We start from the raw sequence: 13,956 nt of genomic DNA on the forward strand, positions 1-13,956 counted from the left end.
CAGTAGAAAACACATACAGGAGGACCCTCTCTCTAAGCAGCTTCCTACTCGAGTTTTGCAGGTTAGCAAGTTCAAACAGTTTAATGTTATGCTAACTCTGATGCAGGTCAGACTTTCAGTAGCAAAATTAGTGGTGTGTTCCCCACTTCCACAACATTGATGTCTTTTTACATTTCTTACAGTGGCTGCTACTGGCTGGGAAAAAAAACAACTTGTGTGTGTGTGTGTTGGGGGCAGGGGGTCACGTCATCAGCCAATCAAATAAGCGTTTCGGGGGGGGGGGGTGGACTGGCACATTCAGCAAGTGAAAAGAGGTACATGTAAGTCTGAACGTAATGAAAATAATTCACTTAATATTGGTTGGGTCAATTACAGCAATTAAAACATGGGATGACAATCTAAATGACATATAACTGAAGTCATTATACAACGTAAATAAGGTTGCTTAAAAGTTGGTGGGGACAATTTGAGCATCCTGAAGAGTTGGTAGTGTTTTGTCCCTACCGTCCCTATGCAAACCTATGCCCTTGAGATAAATGATATGAGTAAGGTTTCCAAATTATTGCACTTTGTGTTATTTGCTGATGACACTAATAATTTTCACTCAGGGGATAACATATTACAATTTCAGGAGGAAATAATACTTACCTTACTTGCAATACTGAGGCTTGGGGCAATAATTACAAAACTTCGCTATGTTCAGTAAATATACTACGGAAAAAGGCTTTACGGTTCATTCACAAAGCTAGTTGTCAGGATTATACCACACACTATTTTTTAAGTAAAAAATGCTCCTTTCCTGATATCGTACAATACCAAACAGCACAAATAATGTTCAAAGCAAGAAAAAATGTACTACCTCAGAATATTCAGCAGTTGTTTACAAACTATGAAAAAAGTTACAAATTACGGGGATATTGGGACTTCAAAGAACCCAGATATTGGACAAAAAGAAAGGGTTTTGCTTATCAATATGTGGGATGAGACTATTGAAGAAATTTAGAGTGGATTTAAAAGACTGTACAAATATGGGACAATTCAAGAAACTGTGTAAAGGTATAATTTAAAAAAAATACTGATGAGGGAGATGCAGATAACAATTAGGGTGTTGTGATAATTGTAACACATAGTGTGATATGGGATATTCGGGTTATTTATTGATTTATGTTTTTGCGGGTTTGAGTTATGAACTAGGCTTTTGCGACAATTGTGTTTAGGTAACATGCAGGGATATATGGTCGGATTGTATATGCGTTAAATAAGAATTTATATAGGTAAATGTGTGGTTGGAAACTGATATGTCAGAATTTAAGGACAAGGGGGGGATTAAATTTTAAATTTGACATCTTCGCACTCCTTGCCGAATACTCATACTTTGTTGTTTTTCTTATTTTTGATGATTGTCACTGCTTACTGGTACTTATGTATTGAATATTCGAAATAAACATGTTTCAAAATCAATCAATCAACCGCTACCAGTTTTATGTAACCTACTACCAGTAATTCATTTTAGCTCTTACTTTGGGGGAAATACAATTGTAAATCAAGCTTCTACTTGTGTTAATGTAGTATACCTGTATGTTAGAAAAAACATCGAGCAGTGGAATGGAAAATTCCAGTCGATGTCTGACAGGCAAAAGAGACTTCTCTTGGGTTGGATCCTGGAGAATGAATCATCTCAAGATGATACGAATGTACACATTTTCACAGTTTAAATGAATGTTTTTGACAAACCTTCAATATGTGCAAAGTCTGCTGTAATTTTAAGTATCAAGAACCAGGGACTTGCAACTACTTTTCAGGGTGAATACCACCTTTTCCATTAACCTTGAATAGGTATGCTAACATAATGTTAACATCCTGAAAATACACCAGTTGTTACATTCACACACACTCTTTTTGCACTTTTTTACTATCCATTTGTATAATCACAATAAAATCATTACTTTTATGTAAAGTTAAGTGTTGCTATGATAACATTAACAGTTATATATGCCAGTTTAAAAATGGCAAAATTGTAGGCAAAACTTCGCAATGCTTATTATTAGCAGCTTCTTAGGGTTGCCGTGCAAGCACAGTGAGGATGGACAGACTGACAGGGCACCACACACACCCAGGGACAAACCCCATCTACCTAGCGCACCCCAGAACAGGAGGACAAGAGGACCCCCACTTCTAAGTCAGCAATCTTGGCCTAACAACAACAGCTGTCACAAACCTTAGTCCGTCAAACGTATACTGAACCTCTGCCCCATTCTTTCTTTTACGACTACCTAAGGACTATTTAAAAGGCAGCTAAGTCCCTTACAGCCTCACTTGTGTTTTTTTTTTTTTTTGCCAAGTATGATCTGCTGTGTTTGCACTTCACACTGTGGGTAAACTGCAGAGAGGCAGTAATGCATATCAGAATGTGACACTAATTAGGCTGCTGCACACTGGGAAAGCAGTATGCTGGTGATGTTAGATGCTGCAAGGCAGGCAATAGAGAGCTCACAGTCTGTGTATTAAAGATTGTGTTGTTACAATTTTTTCATCATGGTTTTGTAATCACCTTGTCTGTTTGATTGAAATTGGTGTTGTTGAGGGAGGTCTATAGTCTAGCTCTTCAACACAGCACCTTAGTACATCTTAGCGTTTATTAGCTGCTTGAGTTCCAAGTGCATTCGATTGTTGTTTTATTAATTCTTTCAGGGACAGTTGTCACTACAGTAGGCAGGTATTCAAATATTAATATTTAACGTCTTCATTTTTTCATCAATACAGTATCTATAGTCAGGCTTGAAACCCATTTCGGCCGCTTGCATCCGAGATCTTGTTCTTTTAGTCACGAGCCACGGTTAATGACCAGAGGTAGGGTAGGAACGTAGATCGACAAGTAAATCGAGAGCTTCGCTTTTCGGCTCAGCTCCTTCTTCACCACTATGGACCGGTGCAGAGTCCGCATCACTGCAGACGCTGCACTGATCCGCCTGTCAATCTCCGGCTCCCTCCTACCCTCACTCGTGAACAAGACCTCATGATACTTGAACTGCTCACCTTGAGGCAGGATCTCATCGCTGACCCTGAGAGGGCATGCCACCCTTTTCCGACTGAGGACCATGGTCTCAGATTTGGAAGTGCGGATCTTCATCCCAACTGCTTCACAATATATATATTAGGAATTATTTTGATATGATTATTTTTTAAATTACCAGTCATTATTGTACTATTATATTATTTTATATAATATAAATACATTCTTAAGTTAATACTAGGGCTGTCAAAATTATTGCGTTAACGGGCGGTAATTAATTTTTTAAATTAATCACGTTAAAATATTTGACGCAATTAACGCACATGCCCCGCACAGACAGATTTAAATGACAGTACAGTGAAATGCCCACATGTTAATTGTGTTTTATGGAGTTTTGCCGCCCTCTGCCGGCGCTTGGGTGCAACTAATTTTATAGTCCTCAGCACCCATGAGCATTGTGTAAGTAATTATTGACATCAACAATGGCGGGCTACTAGTTTATTTTTTGATTGAAATTTTTACAAATTTTATTAAAACGAAAACATTAAGAGGGGTTTTAATATAAAATTTCTATAACTTGTACTAACATTTATCTTTTAAGAACTACAAGTCTTTCTATCCATGGATCGCTTTAAGAGAATGTTAATAATGTTAATGCCATCTTGTTGATTTATTGTTATAATAAACAAATACAGTCCCTATGTACAGTATGTTGAATGTACATATCCATCTTGTGTCTTATCTTTCCATTCCAACAATAATTTACAGAAAAATATGGCATATTTTATAGATGGTTTGAATTGCGATTAATTGCGATTAATTACGTTTAATTAATTTTTTACCTGTAATTAACTCGATTAAAAATGTTAATCGTTTGACAGCCCTAGTTAATACATGATTTGATTTGATACATGACGTTGATTGATTCAAGCTAAATTATTGAAATTAAAATGAATAAAAATAAATGCACTCTAGTTACGGCCCCAAGAGTAGACTTTTCATAGTAGTTAAGTCATTGCATGCCATTGATGATGATGATAGATCTCCAATTCAATTAAACTGGGATGACTGGCTTTAAATGCTTATTTTTGAGCTCCAATCCATTTGGACTAAGAGGGGCGAATGAGCGAACATTCATTCACCTTACCCAGTCAAAATGGATTGGACGTTTAGCACAGTCAATAGCAGCTTGTGAGTCAAGAGCACTTTAAGGTAACAAAAAAAAAAGCGCCATAATTCACATATGAAAGGTCTATAGGGTTGCCATTAGGTTAATTTGTGTGAATGAATTCTGCAGACACTGTTTAATATAAGAAACAGCAGGTTGCTACCAAAATTAAAATGATTCCACTAGAATAGTGTCTATATCAATGGTGGATGCTGGTCATTCAATGAGGGGAAGCTAAACGTGTGTCTGCCTCTGATTGCTTTGTGATGGTGGAGGGGCTCAGCGGCACCCGCTGCTTAGTAAGGAAAGAAACTAGAGTGCCAGGAGTCAAGTCTCCAAACACAAGCAGCTACATTAGTTAAAAAAAAAAAAAAAAACACCAGAAAAAGAAGCTCAATTCCCAGGATTAAGTATGCCCTGATCGCCTTTTTGCACCCGAGTCTGAGTCATCTTATTTTGAGAATCTGATACTGACTTCTGATCCGATACTTTTAAAAGTTATTATTATTATTATTTTTAACAATTGTTCCAAATATGTTACAGTACTTTCTCTTCTGCTTTTTCCGGGAGTGTTGCGGAGTATAAAACGTATATATTTTTGTTTCTTTTGGGAATGCCATTGTATTTCTGGATTATTTTATTACTTTTTACTTTTTCACCCGATTTCAACCCTCTGAAAAATGGCACATTTGGTCCCAATTCCGATCACGTGATTGGATCGGGGACATCCCTACCCAGGATGATTATAAAAGTATCCGGTTCAACTCAGAACAACGGACTGAAAATGGAAAAAATACGGTAAGATGACTGATTCGCTCATTTCGCTGTCAATCAAAAAGAGATTCAGCCTCGGACAGGTCATCCAATCATTATGCAGAGAAGCAGAGCGTCTAGGCCAGCCGAGCCCTTCCCACTGTCAATTATCTCTTCCGATGGGTGGGATAAACCCAACCTTTAGCCAATGAATCGTCTTGTTTCGCTGTAGCAGAACAATGAACTCTCAGCTCTAGAGACACACAACGTCCACACTGTTCAAAGGACTGTGGGGCTGCGCAAATAAATGAAAAGCAAGCCGCATCATAACCAGTGATAAGAAGATAATGGCGTACTGCAAGCAACACGTCACTTCCGCTCATAAATATTAATGAAGTTAGCTACTGTTGCTAAGGGAGGACAGGCCACCGTTTGTCCCTAATAGGAAATGAATGGAAATTGTGTACGAAGAAGATGTTTACAGAGCTAAACCTACCAATTCTCTCCGAAAATGATGTCCCTGGTGCCAAATTCGCTTGCATAGATGTGTAAGAACATAAAAATGTTTAGTTAAAGAGATGGCTTGAGTGTCGAGGGCTGAAAAAGACGAAAAAAACAAGCCGACTTTAGCTTTTTTATCGACACCTTTTTCTTACATGATCGACAATGACATTCTCCTGTTTCAACAAGCTATACTTTACCACCAGCCCTGTCTTTCTTATATATTATATCCTCTGGGTGTCCTACGTCTCTGACCGTTCTTGGGGGTAATTTATATTGTTAGTTTTGTTCAGTGATCGCAAATGCTACTCAGTGACACCCAACGAACAATTTTAATTTTTTCACTGATAACAAATCTTAATTCTATATTTACTTACACTTCCCCCTTACTAAAGTTGTCTTTTTTTAACAACATAAAAGGTAACAGTGGCAGTCAGATACCATCCTTTTGAGGTCATTCATTGTCAGACAGAAGCAGCACGGCACAACGTCACGCTAAAAAATAAGTTAAAAATATCAAAATGGCTTACCTCTTTGTCCTCTGAAAGACCACGCCAACTCAACAAAATGTTTACTGCATATGAAATGTGAATGGATTCACCGAGCTGTTGTTAAAAGTCTGTGCAAAATGATTCAATCTTCACAAGTTTTTGGTTTTGGGAAACGTATGAAGAAAACATCCGTCATATGTCGTAATGTCTAGAGTTGTTTCTACAAGTTCCAAAAAAGCAATGTGTGATCGGTATTTTCGTTTTTTTGAAAGATTACCGGAGAAAAGTAGCAGAATTAACACGGTTTCTATGCGAGGGCGGGTCTATAATGTCCCACTTCTGCTTTACTTCCGCTTTATGATGCAACGTCACGGTGTAAAAATAGCATGCGTGCAGTATGCCATTTTAAAAAAAAATGCGTCGTAGCACATATTTAGTCAATGAGATTTACACACAACAGAATACATTTGATCACTTATTTTTTGGCATTTTGGGGGAAGATGAACTTCTCTTGCAGTCTTAGAGCAATCACCACTTGTCCATATTCACTCATTGGCTGTTATTGACGGTCATTCGCTACTAATGTAAAGACTGTTCATATGGTGGATTCATGTTTCTAGTTCGTGTGGGATTACAGTCATGTATTGTATGCGGTGTTTTATCAGTTTTTAAGAAAGAGCTTAAAAAAGAAAACCCATTAGAAAGAAATAATTATTTCAGGATAGGCTGAATTATCCTTGTTGCACATTTATTCATTGTGTGAGTTGGATTTTTACAACCACTTGCTCAAAAAGTCTCGATGTCTTTGCAAGCCTCACATTTAAAGATCCCAATTTGAAGCAAAAGTGGAGATTTCTTGGAATGCTTTGCTGCCCTCCATTTTCAAGTGTTTATAATATTTTTCTGTGTCTGCATATTTTCTCTGTGCACATTACTCATCAGAATAAAAAAAGGAACTATGAAAACCTCGACCAACTGTCCTATGACAACAAGCGAGGACCCAAGGTATATTTGCATGGTCAATGCACGCCGCCCACCAACTTTCCAAACGTAGCAACTAGAAAACCAGCCCAAACCGGTCACCGACCGACCCAGAAATGCGCCCCCACCCCCCTGGTAGCACGTGTTTTCTTTAATTTTTAATTTGAGAAATTCCCATGTCGTTTACGTACCGAATGGTTTTGCTATGAAAAATGTTTAATTTTCAGCAAGAAAAATACATCAGTGATCAGCGCCCTGGCTTTAATCATTTTCATTTTCAAATAAAAAAAAAAGAAAAAAAGAATGCATGTCGTCTCAAGTCGCACTCTCACACGAAAAGAGTTTGCAAGCCTTTTTTCTTTGTGGACAACTAGTAGTGTGGGACCAACCGGTTTCACGGATGCTACTTTTCCTTCCTTTTCAGCAGCTATTTTTTGTTGTTCTTGAGGCAAAATGACCCTCTCACCTCCTTCACCCGTTTTTAGTTACTGGTTGCATTGACCTTTTTCTTACCCCACCTAACACATGCACGCCCTTTTTTGCAGCCTTGATAATCCTCAGTTTGCATGTAAATACCAAATGCAAAACGTTTTTTCCCCTTCAAGCTTTTAATTTTTAAAATTATTTTATTAAAATTCAGCCGGAACCCCACTGGATCGCTTTCCCCTTTTTTATTTTTTTAAACCTATATCCCCGTAATATAATCGGCCAAGCTCGAACCAAACAGGTAAAGAGGCATCATGGTGTCTAAAGGGGTGGAAAATAGCTGGCTTGACCTTTCTTATGATCCGATCACAGGCAGAGAAAGTCCTCCAGTTCAGCCAGGAGACTAACTTAACGGCCCTGCTGCTGGAGGCCAAAGAACTGGAGGCCCGTGTTATCATCCTTTCTGCCAGGTGAGCAATGTTACGCCCAGTGAAATACAGTTTTTGTCTGATTCACATAATTTACAAATGGAATAATGAACAGAAAACAGGGCCCACAAGCGTTATCAAACAGTTTTTTTTGGCAAAAACGTACAATTTCAGCAAAATTAGACAAAAACTTCTCCATACACTTTCAATAGCCCCATTCATTTCTAATGGAACATTCAACCCCCACAAAAATGTTTCCATTCACTCCTGTTGATATACAACTTGTACTTGTAAAAAATGTTTTTTTAAATCTCAATTTTTGAGACACATCGCTCTCGAAATGCCCCAAAGTTGATAGAAAGTGACCTAAAATCAGCAGGAAGTACATACAATAATACACCAAATGTACATACACCAAAATTAACACGCAGTTACTCAGATATGCCCTAAAATCAGTGGTGGAATGTAACAAAGTAAAAGTACTTCGTTACTGTAATTAAGTACATTTTGTGTATCTGTACTTGAATACAAATATGAAGTGGTACTTTTACTTTGCTACATTTTACAACACATATCTGTACTGTTACTCCACTAGTTTTCAAATTGTCACATGCGTTACACGTTACTTTTGTTTTTTCCTCATCAATTTATAGTATCGTTTTCATACCTCCGGCGCAATAAACCCTGTACAACTATACCGTAATCGAGCACTAGATGGCAGCAACACGAGTACAAGCAAGCTAAGGCGGGTTAACTATTGACCAATAAAAACCACAGTACAGTACAAACTACAGTACTGTATGTGGCGGTGGGCACCGGATAGTTGTTGCAATCCTAAACTACATTTTGGAATTTAAATTTTTTTTTTTTTTTAATAGCTTTTTTCACTTCTGTTTACAGCATATACAGTACATATTAGATATACAGTGAATAAAATAAGTATTTGAACACCCTATTTTGCAAGTTCTCCCACTTATAAATCATGGAAGGGTCTGAAATTTTCATCGTGCATGTCCACGGTGAGAGAGATAATCTAAAAAGAAAAATCCAGAAATCACAATGTATAATTTTTAACGATTTATTTGTGTGCCACAGCTGCAAATATTTGAAATTTGCATTTTGTATTTGAAAAACCTGAGAAAACAATTTTTAATATTTGATACACTAGGCTTTGTTTGCAAAAACAGAAGTCAAACGTTTTCTGTACTTTTTCACCAGGTTTGTACACACTGCTGTCGGGATCTTGGCCCACTCCTCCACACAGATATTCTCTAGATCAGTCAGGTTTCTGGGCTGTTGCTGAGAAACAGAGTTTGAGCTCCCTCCAAAGGTTCTCTATTGGGTTTAGGTCTGGGGATTGGCTCGGCCATGCTAGAACCTTGATATACTTCTTCCGGAGCCACTCCTTGGTTTTCCTGGCTATGTGCTTTGGATCATTGTCATTTTGGAGGACCCAGCCACAACCCATCTTTAATGCTCTGACTGAGGGAAGGACGTTGTTCCCCAAAAATCTCACAATACAGGGCCCCAGTCATCAGTCATCCTCTCTTTAATATAGTCCACTCGTCCTGTCCCATGCGCAGAAAAACACCCCCAAAGCATGATGCTACCACTCCCATGCTTCACAGTACGGATGGTGTTCTTGGGATAGTAACCATAATTCTTCTTCCTCCAAACACAGTAAGTGGAATTATGAACAAAACGTTCTATTTTCTCTTATCTGACCTCAAAACTTGCTCCCATGACTCCTCTGCATTATCCAAATGGTCATAGGCAAACTTAAGACGGGCCTTGACATGTGCTGGTTTAAGCAGGGGGACCCTCCGTGCCATGTATGATTTCAAACCATGAGGTCTTAGCGTGTTACCAACAGTAACCTTGGAAACGATGTTCCCAGCTTTTTTCAGGTCATTGTCCAAGTCCTGACGTGTAGTTCTGGGCTGATTCCTCACCTTTCTTAGGATCATTGAGATTCCACGGGTGATATCTGACATGGAGCATCACTCCGATCGAGATTGACAGTCATATTTAGCTTCTTCCATTTTCTAATAATTGCTCCAACAGTGGATCTAATATCACCAAGCTGCTTGGTAATTGCGCTGTAGCCCTTTCCAGCATTGTGGAGGTGAACAATTTTGCCTCTGGTGTCTTTGGACAGTTCTTTGGTCTTGACTATGTTACAAGTTTGAGTCTTACTGATTGTATGGGTTGGACAGGTGTCTTTATGCAGCTATCGACCTCAAACAGGTGCATCTGATTCACGGAATGGAGGTGGACTTTTAATAGGTGGACTAACAGGTCTTTCAGGGTCAGAATTCTAGCTGATAGACAGGTGTTCAAATAATTTTTTTGCAGCTGTATCACACAAATAAAATGTTAAAAAATAATGCATTGTGATTTCTGGATTTTTATTTTATCTCGGTCACAGTGGGCATGCACCTACTAAGTGGGAGAATTTGCAAAATAGCAGGGTGTTCTAATACCTACAGTGGGGCAAATAAGTATTTAGTCAACCACTAATTGTGCAGGTTCTCCCACTTGAAAATATTAGAGAGGCCTGTAATTGTCAACATGGGTAAACCTCAACCATGAGAGGCAGAATGTGGAAATACTTATTTTCCACCATGATTTGCAAATAAATTCTTTAAAAATCAAACAATGTGATTTTCTGTTTTTTTTTCCACATTCTAATCTGGAACCTTTCACACTCTAATACTTTCAAGTGGGAGAACTTACACAATTAATGGTTGACTAAATACTTATTTGCCGCACTGTATTTTCTTCAATATTACATTTTTGCATCAGGAGAAAATACTTTTACTTTTTACTTGTAGATTTTAAAGCAAGTACTTTGTACTTTTACTTGAGTAAATCTTTTCTTAGATACTTGTACTTTTACTTAAGCTTTTTTTGCACTTGTACCTGTACTTTTACTTTAGTAAAAAAAGTAAGTACTGTACTTCATCCAGCACTGCCTAAAATCAACAGGAAATTATCAAAAATATACGGCAACACAAGAAATGAAATGTTTCCTACTTTTTCTATGAATTGCTTTTATTTGTACAGTCTTCATTGCTTAAATGATGGTGTTATTCAGAAAATGCTAAAATGAAGTTCTCTTTGGGTGAGAGTCCTAAAACAACTCAAGCAACAACAATACCACCTACTTGGACACTCTGACTCCAATGATCTTTGGCCCCGTTTTATTGAGGGGCTGGAAGGGACAGGGGAGGGACAGAGTAGGGCACAGCAAAGCAAATTAACATAGAATACAGGAAGGCTTCAGAGCCAAGGAAGAGAAAGACTGGCTAGAGAGAAGTTATCCTATCAGCTGACTAACGATGTGTAGTAAAAAGAAAGGATAAATATTAAATGTACGCATAATTATTTCTATTCCAACAAAATCAAAGCTCCCCACATCAACGTTAACAGGAAGTGACCCGGGAAAGCCCCAAAACCAAAAGGAAGTGGCTATAAAATGCCACAAAATAAACAGGAAATTACCTGTAAGTGCCCTAAAATTAACAACAGACAAAAAAATGAACTCATTACCTGCAATTGACAACACTATGTACCCAATTAATTTCATTTGGTAGGACTGGTTACGAATGCTCATGACCCAAAAATAACCCAAATTGATAGGAAGCGACTGGAAATCTACAGGAAGAGGCCCATGGGAAAGAAAGCGAATTTCTCTAGAAATTGTATTTCATGGTTCATTTTCTTTATTCTTTCTTTTTCTTATTGTGCCAGTGAGGAAGATGCCGCTGCTGTCTACAAGGCTGCCCGCTTCCTCAACATGACAGGCTCAGGCTACGTGTGGCTGGTGGGCGAGCGTGAGATGTCGGGTAAAGCGCTGAGCGAGGCGCCAGACGGTACGTTCATCATCCAGCAGAGACCTGTGGCAAATACCCACGTTTACTGCTGGCTGTACTCAAAGGCCAATCACAATAAACACAGGATTAGCAAGTTTAATAACAGATGCATTACTGTACATGATTTCACCACGGAACCAATGTGTGTCGTGTGACGGATAAGCGTTTAAACGTTTAAGCACTAAGTGTTTAAAGGTTTAAATGTGTTGTGTTAAGTACTCCTTGTTTTCTTCAGTTGAACTGTGTGTTTCCTGGCTATTCATTGTGCTATTCTGCCATATTAATGTCCTGATTTCTAATGAGCTATTAAGGAAGAGTTTTTCAACTGGTAGAATGGTAAGCTAAATCAGCCTTTCTTGTTCTCATTTTTCTTTCAGTTTCTCTCACTACATCGTATCACTTCGTGATCACCAACTTCGTCCCTTCCAGTCACCCTTACACATCAAAACCCCTTCTCAAAAACCATTTCCCCTTTTTTTGTGTGTGCTGTCATTGTCTCCACTTCCACTGCGGCTTCTTGCAGAAGTCGTTTGGACCTGGTTGCAATCAGAAAACTTAGCTGAAGTTGGATTATTGACTGGTCTGACAATGTTTTTGTTTGAACACAAGGAATAGCTTGCCTGATTCCCCATGTTTTGGATAACAGGAAAATGATAAATCAAATCCAACTTCAAGGGACTCTTTAAACATGCTGTAAAAGGTCATCAGTAGCAAAAACACAACAGATATGTTTATGTAAGTTGCCCTGTCTGATGAGTTGTCTTTACAGGCAGGGCAATTAGATGCTACTACTGATGTGCTACCTTTATTCAGGATGTCTAAACTAGAGACCCTATAAGTTTTGGCCCACTTTGAGCATTGCAAAAGGATCCTAAGAAACAGCTCTTTCCACAGATCGGTAATTGTGCGTTTGTTGTTGGATCGGTCATAGGTTTGATCGGCCTGCAGCTCATTAACGGGAAGAACGAGTCGGCTCATATCAATGATGCAGTGGCAGTGGTAGCACAGTCTGTCCAGGAGCTCTTTGAGAAGGAAAATATCACTGAGCCCCCAAGAGGATGTGTGGGCAACACCAACATTTGGAAAACTGGACCTCTCTTTAAAAGGTGTTCTTACATTTATCGAATAAGGTTTTTGTTCGGTTGCAGATTTTCTTGAGGAAATACGTTGGTTCTGTAGTTAGAAATTGCTGGTCACTGGAAGTAACTATAAATACATTTCAAAATATTATTAAAGCAACACTATGGAACCTTCAGTTTTGGTCAATTTTTGTGGCGCAGGTGGACAAAAGCGGGAGTGTTTTGCCTTAAGGGGATCCACGGATAGGAAGACTTGTAGTTCTTAAAATATAAATATTATTACGAGTTAAAATAATTTGATATTGAAACCCCTCTTGAGGTTTTCGTTTTTATACAATTTGTAAAATTATTTTAACTAGTACCACCATTGTTGTTGGTTACACTGCCAGGCTTCCAGAGTATGACTCTAGCTTAGTTACTAAACATGGCATCTGTTCAACCCTTTCCAGTTTCCAGTTCCGAGAGGAACATTAATGAGCATGACAGCACTGTTGATTTTTCAAAAAACGAGCAGTAAAAGCAAAATGAACAGGAAAGACGGGATTAGATGAGACGAGACAACAATGCACGTACAACACAATGCTTAAAAGTATAAGAGGGAAACACATGCAAAACGTATTTTGAGGCAATGAAAAGGTAATAAAAGACTCAAGAAAAACACATAGTAAGTACTCGCCGCTTTTAACCGATGAGCGCATGTATTGGACGTCTCGCCGCGTAGAAGGAATTGCAGTAACCCGTTAGTGTTCGTCGAGTGACAGTGACAATCTTCGTCAGCACCCCGAACGTCCATTGCGTGCTTCAAACATGGTGCCCTCCGTAGGTCAAAACATGTACTAAATATTATAGATTTTCAAATCAATGGCCATATTTTATTTGTAAGGTAAAATCCTGATCTCCCGGTCACCTGCAGGGGGATTGAACAACATTTCTGTTTCCAGTGGCTGTGTGAAGGATAAATAGTGATGAGGTATTGAATCCAGTTGTGGCTAAACAATATCATATGACAAAGCTGAAAACAAGAAACGATTGAATTTCTACCGTGTTCCCCCACCGATCATCCTCCCCCTTCACCCTCACCCGAACTCATCAGTGCTGACGAGTTTGGGTGAGGTCACGCCAGCGAGTGACAACCGGGCCAACGTTTTTTCTTGAGTGTCCTTTTATCCTGGTAGCCTTCCTTTTTCTTTTTTATTTTCTCCTCGGACAAAAACTTTTAGTCTCTTTTGTTGCTCTGCCAT

The 13,956-nt window shown here is 38.6% G+C and overlaps 1 protein-coding gene across 11 annotated transcripts in view; it reads left to right on the forward strand.

Annotated features, from left to right (window-relative positions):
- The window catches only part of LOC130905305 (glutamate receptor ionotropic, NMDA 1), a 62,201-nt gene that overhangs the window by 13,400 nt on the left and 34,845 nt on the right, over positions 1-13,956 (forward strand). For 8 of the 11 annotated variants that reach the window (XM_057818567.1, XM_057818578.1, XM_057818572.1 and 5 more), the window contains exons 4-7: positions 6,869-6,931; positions 7,706-7,803; positions 11,515-11,636; positions 12,568-12,742. In XM_057818567.1, coding sequence (XP_057674550.1) covers positions 6,869-6,931; positions 7,706-7,803; positions 11,515-11,636; positions 12,568-12,742 — 458 coding nt within the window. The remainder of the gene's footprint in view (positions 1-6,868; positions 6,932-7,705; positions 7,804-11,514; positions 11,637-12,567; positions 12,743-13,956) is intronic. The other 3 variants (XM_057818569.1, XM_057818570.1, XM_057818579.1) reach the window with 1 other exon arrangement.

The sequence above is a fragment of the Corythoichthys intestinalis genome, chromosome 17, assembly GCF_030265065.1.
Source record: "Corythoichthys intestinalis isolate RoL2023-P3 chromosome 17, ASM3026506v1, whole genome shotgun sequence".
Classification (NCBI taxonomy): domain Eukaryota; kingdom Metazoa; phylum Chordata; class Actinopteri; order Syngnathiformes; family Syngnathidae; genus Corythoichthys; species Corythoichthys intestinalis.